This window comes from Mandrillus leucophaeus, unplaced genomic scaffold (assembly GCF_000951045.1).
Source record: "Mandrillus leucophaeus isolate KB7577 unplaced genomic scaffold, Mleu.le_1.0 Scaffold845, whole genome shotgun sequence".
NCBI lineage: Eukaryota > Metazoa > Chordata > Mammalia > Primates > Cercopithecidae > Mandrillus > Mandrillus leucophaeus.
The window spans coordinates 272,737-281,485 of record NW_012109197.1 but is presented as its reverse complement, the minus strand read 5'-3'; the positions used below and the strand labels follow the sequence as shown (position 1 = coordinate 281,485).

Genomic DNA, 8,749 nt, shown 5'->3' with positions numbered 1-8,749 from the left:
GGGAGGCGGCCAGTGAGTCAGGAGTGCTGACCGGGCCGGTTGGAGATGAAGCCTTGGGGGGTCGAAGCTGCCTTCCCAACCCTAACCCAGTTCCTGGGTAGGGGCCACAGGACCAGAGGAGCCAGATTGTGGGTCTGGGTGGTGGCAGCTGATCCATTGAGTGCAGGGTCTGTAAAATATCTCAAACTCTGATCCTAGGTTCTACAGTCGTGCTGTGATCCTCGGGAGCAACTGGGGAGCTGGCAGGGTCAGAATCTTCCATCCTCCAGCTGCGTGACTCCTAAACCATCATTTCTAATCCTGCGGCTAATGTGTTAGTCCTGCAAAGGCAAACTAGTCCCCAGGCAAGAAGGGGGCTTGTTCAGCCTTCATCGATAAACGCTTCTCCCCAGATTAGTTTAGGCGAAGCCCAGGGATGAGCAAGGACAGCTTGGAGGTTAGGAGCCAGATGGAGTCGGTTAGGTCAGACCTCCTTCATCGTCGTCATACTCTCAGTGATGACTTTGGAAAGGGTGGTTTAATTTCCATGCCTGCCCCTCAGAATCCTGCCTCCCTCTTGTGCCCTGCAGTGTCTTCCTCCCTAAACCACGAAACACCTTCCACAGGAAATTGAAGCTGCACCCCACTCTGCAGTCACGTGTGGCCTTTGATAGGAGGTCACAAAGCCTTGCAGGGAGTTTGTTTAGGCAGCCCTGGATGTCTCAGAGCAGGCTCCATCCACATCCACCCCTGGCTTGCCGGTCTAAGTGGCCTGGGATGTGGTTGGGGCTGGCAGTGGCCTGTTGGGGATTGGGTGGAGGGTGGCGGGGTTGGTGTGCGAAATGGGGAGGCCCAGCAGTGACTCCAAGCAAGGGCGATGGCGAGTTCTTTTTTTTTTTTTTTTTGCCTGCAATGGGTAGGGAGGGGCTGATGGTTTTGGAGCTCAGCTTTTGAGATGGAAGTCTGCTAATGCTCCCGTCTGAATAAAGGCCAAATAAAGCCCTTTCCTTCCACAACTCGGTGTCTGAGGGTTTTGTATGTGACTCGTCCTGCTACAATTTCTAACATCACCGGTAATTATAAAGCTAGCTTATTAAAGATTTTACTTACATCACATGAATGTGAAAAGCATTTAGGCTTTTTATTTAATTTATGAGTACTCTATAAGTTTAAGCTAAATTTGGTAACTTGTGGCCAAAAACATGTAACAAAACATGTGTATGCACACATAAACACACATACACACTCAAGCAAAAGTATGGCTTTTACTTCAGAACTCCAGCCATGAGATAGTCATACAAATTCATTGGTTTACACAAACAATAAAAAGAAATGGTTGGATGCAAACAGTGATTTTATCTCTGTAGAAAAGTAACAGCAGACTTAAAGCAGGCAGAAAAGAAAGAAGAAAGAGAACTTAAGAACTTTATGTAATTTGCAATTGTAATTCATGATCCTTGTGCCTGAGGGCTCCCTCCTGCTACTCAGTTGGCAATTCTATGTCCCTGTGAAGGGGCCCCCAGGCCTGACAACCCCAGACTTGGTTTTGTCAACCCTCCAGGTCTCTCCTGCATGGTTGCGACCCAACGCCTAGCACCCACCCAACCAAAGCCATGGGAAATGCTGGGACCCAGGAGGTAGGGGTGGCACAAGTGTGTCCTGTGCTCCAAAGCTCCCCCGACAGGCCCTGGAATCCTCCCTGTGTCTCAACACAGCCCCCTCTTCAGTCAGTGCTCCCCAGAGTCCCCGTTCCTAGGCCTGGATTAGTCCCCAAACCCGCACAGAGCAGGACTGCAGTCCCAGGAAAAGAGCAAGGATTTCAGGAGACGAGGCCTGTGACAAATGAGGTGAGGGTTTTGGGGGGATTGTCCTGGCGCCTGGAGTGTGAAGGCCCCAGTGGGGGCCTGGCAGGGGCCCTGAACTGGGACAGTGAGGTCCTGCACCTGCTGACCTGGGGTGGAGAGAATCCAAGCCTGGGTAAAATCCTCAGGGTCCCCTAAACGCAAGACTTAGGAAGTCACTAATCCTGACGAGTTTCTGATGAGGAAGCTCCTCCCTTTTAACCTTCAGCCTTTCCAGCCACCCTGCCATAAAGTAATTTGATCCTCAAGAATTTATTCCACACCTCATTGGTCCCCGGCTAATTCACCAATTTATAAACAACAGGAAATAGAAACTTAAGAGAAATACACACTTCTGAGAAACTGAAAGAACAGGGGAAAGGAGGGCTCACTGCATCCGGACACCACAGCTCTGCTTCCCTCCACGCTGAAAACCACACTTCTCGAACCTTCACTCAACACTTCTTTCCCCAAAGCCAGAAAATGCACAAGGAGGAGCACGAAGTGTCTGTGCTGGGGGCACCCCATAGCACCATCCTCCCAAGGTCCACCATGATCAATATCCAAAGCGAGACCTCCGTGCCCGACCATATCGTCTGGTCCCTGTTCAACACCATCTTCTTGAACTGGTGCTGCCTGGGCTTCATAGCATTCGCCTACTCTGTGAAGGTGCGTGTGGCCCCAGGGGATGCTCAGAGGGTGTCAGTGAGCCTGGGGCTCCACCTGCCCAGATGCTGCCTGGGGTGGGGACTCGTGTGTCCCTGTGAGTGTGAGTTTGTGTGCACCTGTGTCCCGTGTGTGCCCACGTCAGTAGCTTTGTCTGTGTGATCTGTGTGTGTGTGGCTTGGGGAATCCGCCCAGTGCAGGTCTAGGAGGAGGCTCCAGGACCTCCTCCTAGAGCAGGCTGGCTGGCTCAGAGTTTGTCCCTAGCGATCCACTAGCCCACAGCAATTCTCCCTACCTGGATGCCGTTCAGACTGGCACCAAGGCTCTCCCAGAAAGTGAGAAGGGAACTCACAGGTGACTTCACCCCATGGTGGGGAGAACAGCCTGTGCTGGGGTCAAGCCAGAGGGAGGATGAGCCCCGAGGCACCTGGAGAGTCTGAGCCTGGGTGAGGAAGGGGAGGAGGTGGTCCCTGATCTCAGGGCAGGAAAGAGCCAGGGGGAAGCTGGAGCCATAGCACATGGCTCTCAGAGCCCTCAGCTGTGTCCTCTCCCCCAGTCTAGGGACAGGAAGATGGTTGGCGACGTGACCGGGGCTCAGGCCTATGCCTCCACCGCCAAGTGCCTGAACATCTCGGCCCTGATTGTGGGCATCCTCATGACCATCGGATTCATCCTGTTACTGGTGTTTGGCTCTGTGGCAATCTACCATGTTATGTTACAGATCGTACAGGAAAAACAGCGTTACTAGTAGCTGCCCATAGCCCGCCACCCTTGTACTCCACTTTGCAATGCTGGCCCTCACGCTGGGGCTGTTGTCCCTGTCCCCTTGGTCCTGCCCCTAGATACAGCATTTTATCCCCACACACCTGTCCACAATGACATTCAATAAAGTGCACATGCTTGTGATGATGCTGTGACTTCACCTGGCATGGGGGCCCTGCTGCACGGTCCCAGCCTAGTCCTGAGACAGCCCAGTGTCAGCCCCTGCACAGTCGCATCCCTCCTCTGTGAAGCTCTCGCGTTAAGCAGGGATGTGCTCAGAATTTGCTGGTTTCGGCCTCCTGCCATGGGCAGCAGCTGGACCAGGACTGTGGGGTGGGTGTTTCTCTGACACCAAGGTAAGGACACACTGTGTCCAGAATACCTTTGGGCCAGGACAACCTTGCCTGCCTCTGAGCTGGCTGGAGCAGCTCGTCTTGCAGATGTGTGCGGCTTAGACCCTGTGAGAGGGGCAGGGGCTTGGTGTGCGGCTTAGGCCCTGTGGGAGGGGCAGGGTAGCAGCTGAAGGAGCCTCAGGGCTGCAGCCCCTCCTGGGTGATCCAGGTGTGCTGGGTCCAGGCACCTGCCTCCTCCAGTCCAGCCGGGGTCTTCCCTGCTCCCCTGGGGTGGGGGCAGCCAGTGGCCCGAGGGTGGCGCGAAGCCCCCCCCACTGTGGGCTGACTGCGGAAGCCAGTCAGACCCAGTGACTTCTGCACCAAGTCGGACGGAAACTCTGAAGTCTGAACCCAAAACTGGCTGGGCCTCCTGGGTAGAGGAGTTCCTGGGGCCAAAGCAGGGCCTCACTGTGGCGGCGGGGGTCCTCCCACAGGTGCCTTGCCCCTTGGGGGATTCTGGCTCTCAGCCTGCCAGCAGTGGGACCGCGATGACAAGCCCCGCCTGCCTTCTGCCTCAGCCGGCGGAACTGCAGGGCTCTCCCGGGACCTAGCTGGGGACCGACCGCCCTAACTGTCCCCCACGTCCCCCGCCGCTCACCTGCGGCGCCCTAACTGTGGGGGTCCCCGGGAGGGGGGCCATGGACGCGCATCAGGGCGCGCCCTCTCGCCGAGGGTTCCACTTTTGCCAGCGTGACCAGGGAGCGAGGCCGGCTCGGAGGTCCTGGGCATTGAGGGGAGGGCCCGGCGCCGCCGGGTCAGGGAAAGGCACTCGCTCGCTCCGAGGCAGGGAGGCCGGCGGGAGCAGCAGCCGGGCCCGGGGGGCGGCGCAGCCAGGTGCCCAGGCCCAGGTGCGGGGTGCGCCGGTGCGGGGACTTCCCCCAGGCGGGCAGCGCTCGCGAGGGCCCGGGAGGGCAGCTTCGACCAGGAGCCCCGCGGGAGCTCGGGAAGAGGGTCCTGCCGGGGGAGACCCCTCTGGTGCACCCGCAAGGGCCCCGGGATCCCGCAGTCTTGAGATGTGACGGGAAGTCTGAGGCATCACGAAGGCGGAGACGCAGCGCGCGTCGTGGGTCCTGGGTGCCGAACGCCAGCTCGCCACGGCCCAGCAGCGCGGCCAGATCCCGGTCCCCGCGGGCGTCGGGTGTGCGCGGACCGCGGGGAGGTGAGAGGCCCGAGCCGAGAAGTTTCCCAAACAGCACTCGCGGGAGCGGACTCGGGTCCCCGTGGACGGCATCACCTGCCAGGCCCCAGCGGCCTTGGGCCTCTCCTCCTCTGCAGGGGAGACTCGGGCCGCCAGCTCTGGAGAAGGGCAAGACCAGGCACGGCGCAGGTGCTCTGTGTCGGGAGAAGGCGGCCACACGGGGCGCGTCCACAGCGGGAGAAACCCTCCTGGGAGGGACGGGGCGGACGCCGAGCCCAGGCGGCAGGCGCCGGAGGACACACCTGCCCCACACGGGATGCCGTGGGACCGGCCAGGCTGACCCCGGCGTGGACAGGTTTGCCTCCCAGAGGGCGGAGATTGAGAGGGGAAGCGACCGGCGGACTCTGGGTGCGGCGGGGCGGTGTGTGCGGCGGGCATCCATTTGCAATCGCTGGAGGGGCCTTCAGTAAAGAAGGGGTTTGGGAGGCGGAGGCTGCAGTGAGCCGAGATCGCGCCACCGCACCCTACCCGAGCCTGGGCGGCAGAGCACTCTGCGGGGGGGGGAAAAAAAAAAAAAAAGGGTTTCATAGACCCTTTCTGTCCTCTTGAGCTGAGTCGCCCCTCCCGGGTGGGACCACAGGAGCTGTCAGGTCCAGGGGGAGCCATGGGTGTCAGGCAGGCAAAAAAAAAAGGGGGGGGGAATCTCAAAAGGCCAATCTTAAGCGCTAAATTACGACGATGAAAAGAGTCGAACTCTGTGAAATAGTTGAAGAGATTTATTCTGAGCTAAATATGGCTAGTGATGCCGCCCTCAGGAAATCCTGAGAACATAGGCCCAAGGTGGTCGGGGCCCAGCTTAGTTTTACACATTTTAGGGATACATGAGGCATCAATCAAATACATTTAAGAAATACATTGAAAAAAAAAATAAATACATTGGTTTGGTCCAGAAAGGCAGGACAACACAAAGCTGGGGGGTGTGGGGTGGGGGCGGCGGCAGCGCAGCAGCCTGCAGGTGAATTTAATCGTCTCGTTGATGATTGAGTCACTGAGTTTGTCTAAAGACCTGGGATTGGTAGAAAGGGGGTGTACAGGTTAAAATAAAGATTGTGGAGACTGAAGTTCTTTTGAAGTTTTATAGTGGCTGTCCTTAGGAGACAATAGATGACAAATGTTCCCTATTCAGATCTTTAAAAGGTGCTCAACTGTTAATCTCCTCAGGACTGGGAGGGTCTGGAAGAAAAAGATTTAGCTATGTTAATAGAGATTCTCTTTTTTTTTTTTCTTTTTTTTGAGACGGAGTCTCGCTCTGTCGCCCAGGCTGGAGTGCAGTGGCAGGATCTCAGCTCACTGCAAGCTCCGCCTCCTGGGTTCAAGCCATTCTCCTGCCTCAGCCTCCCCAGTAGCTGGGGCCATAGGCGCCCGCCACCTCGCCCGGCTAGTTTTCTGTATTTTTTAGTAGAGACAGGGTTTCACCATGTTAGCCAGGATGGTCTCGATCTCCTGACCTCGTGATCCGCCCTTCTCGGCCTCCCAAAGTGCTGGGATTACAGGCGTGAGCCACCGCGCCCGGCCAATAGAGATTCTTTACAGATGCAAATTTCCCCCCACAAAGAACAGCTTTGCAGGGCCATTTCAAAATATGGCAAAGAAATATGTTTTGGGGTAAATTTTTTTTTATTTTCTTCCTTGTATCGTAACGTTATGCCAGGGTCAGGTTGGAAAGTAAGTCATGATATACATGGTAAAATAAAACCCATCAGATGAGAATTTATGGTTTGTAGGGCATGGCTTCCCAAGCCCCTTAGATAGGAATTTGGGCAAGATAAAAAATCATCAGAGTTTAGTCCCCAATCATGACGAGCCGCTGAGTTTTGGACAAGGCCTATTGTCATTGAAACAATAGCCTATATGTCTCTCAAAGTCAGTTTGGCCACAAAAACCAGGAATAATTAAGGGAAAGTCAAGATGGGGGGTGGGTTAGCTCAGTTCACAGTTTCAATAATTCTTCTCACTGATACTGTTACAGCAGGTAGCTCCTGAGGCTTCAGCAGGACAGGAGAGCGCTTCCCACCCCCAACCAGGAATGTCAGGCGACCCCTCAGGTGATGGTCAGATGGTTGTTACACCGTTTCTCTAAAATAATAATTGGTAGCGACCAGCGCCAAGGAAAGGCAGTCTCCCAGTAGATAGAAAAAACCCGAAACGTGGTCAGCAGCTTCCCAGTAAGACCTCAGGAGTTGGGTGAGTGGCTCCAGCATGCGCATGAGGAGGTCAAACGGCTGGTTTAACTGGCGCATGACCTCCCACGAGCTCTCAGCTGGTAGGGGAAGAAGGCCCCAAGTGAGCATGCGCAGAGCTCCAGCAAACACCCTGCATGCAGCCACTCCCAAGTGCTGGCAGACCACCGTGTTTGCAGATAGCCCGCGCCAAGAGAAGAATGCGGAGAAGGGGCGGAAGACGCAGAAGCCACCACATAAAACCCACGTCGAAGATCCAGCTGCTTACTTCATGTCTCAAGTTGCCCACTTGGCCCTCTTTCCAGTGCGGTTCCTTCCTTTCGTTCCTGCTCCAGAGCTTCCACTCCTGCTGCTCGCCTTGGTCTCTCCTTCTGCCTTATGCCCCTCAATCGAATTCTTTCTTCTGAGGGGGCAAGAACTGAGGTTGCTGCAGAGCCACATGGATTTGCCACCACTAACATTTTCATGCCCTGTGACTCAGATACATTCCGCTGCTAACAACATAATTTTTCACAAGGTGGTTTTACATTTTCAAAACTGGACAGATGGGATTTGCCCCTATTAACGTAAGTTTTACCTAAAAATCTAAAAGACGATGAGCTATCATCTAATCTCAGATGGGGGCATAGATGAGAAAGTGGCAGAAGGTGAGCATTGTGGATGCTGGTAATGGGTACGGAGGGGTTATTGATTTTAGTCTCCATTTATTATTTTTCCCAAAACACAGGTACACAAACATCCAAAAACAGATGAGCTCCAAAGAAGGTGCTATGGTTACACTTTGTGTTCCCACCTAAATCTCGTCTTCACTTATAATCCTCGTTATGCTCATAACCCCCATATGTCACCCGAGAGACAAGGTGGAGGGAGCTGGGTCATGGGGTGGTTCCCCATGCTGTTCTCCTCAGAGTGAGTTTTCTAGAGATCTGATGGTTTTAAGAGCGTTGGGTAGTTCATCCTTCATTCATTCTCCTTCCAGCCGCTTTGTGGAAAAGGTGCCTGTTTCCCCTTCAACTTCTGCCATGATTTTAAGTTTCCTGACACCTTCCCAGCCATGTGAGTCAATTAAATCTCTTTAATGTATGAATTACCCAATCTCAAGCAGTTCTTTATACTAGTGTGAAAACAAACGAATATGAAGGTTAAACTCCCATCCTAGGCAGATCTACTCTGCCAGAGTCAGGGCTGCTAGAGAGTACCTTGGGGCAGACACATGGCCGGCTATCTGGCCTGATCATCTGGAATCTGCATCCAGGTCGCCAGACCCCTCAGCCTGCAGAAGCGTCGACACTTCCTATGAAGAGCTCGCCGTCGCCCTTGCTAGGAGTCACAGCTGGGCCTCCCCAAATCGAACACCATCCCCGCCACCCTCCACCCAATCCCCAACAGGCCACACCAGCCCCAACCACATCCCAGGCCACTTAGACCAAACTGTGGCCGGGTCCCGGCAAGCCAGGGGTGGATGTGGATGGAGCCTGCTCTGAGACATCGAGGGCTGCCTAAACAAACTCCCTGCAAGGCTTTGTGACCTCCTATCACAGGCCACATGTGACTGCGGAGTGGGGTGTGAAGGGTGGCCTGCCCCTCCACACCTGTGGGCGTTTCTCGTTAGGTGGAACGAGAGACCTGAGAAAAGAAATGAGACACAGAGACAAAGTATAGAGAAAAAGTGGGCCCAGGGGACCGGCGCTCAGCATACTGAGGACCCATGCCGGCACCGGTCTCTGAGTT

General features: G+C 55.0%; 2 protein-coding genes across 3 annotated transcripts in view; one reads left to right on the top strand and one right to left on the bottom strand.

Annotated features, from left to right (window-relative positions):
• Positions 1–3,392, top strand: part of IFITM1 (interferon induced transmembrane protein 1) — a 5,701-nt gene extending 2,309 nt beyond the window's left edge. Inside the window, exons 2-3 of one of the 2 annotated variants that reach the window (XM_011968480.1) lie at positions 2,191–2,489; positions 3,043–3,392. In XM_011968480.1, coding sequence (XP_011823870.1) covers positions 2,304–2,489; positions 3,043–3,234 — 378 coding nt within the window. In that variant the 5' untranslated portion in view covers positions 2,191–2,303 and the 3' untranslated portion in view covers positions 3,235–3,392. Of the gene's footprint in view, positions 1–2,142; positions 2,490–3,042 lie in introns of those variants that run through there. The other variant, XM_011968479.1, reaches the window with a different exon arrangement.
• The window catches only part of LOC105530795 (interferon-induced transmembrane protein 3-like), a 22,387-nt gene that overhangs the window by 10,312 nt on the left and 3,326 nt on the right, over positions 1–8,749 (bottom strand). The window lies entirely within an intron of this gene.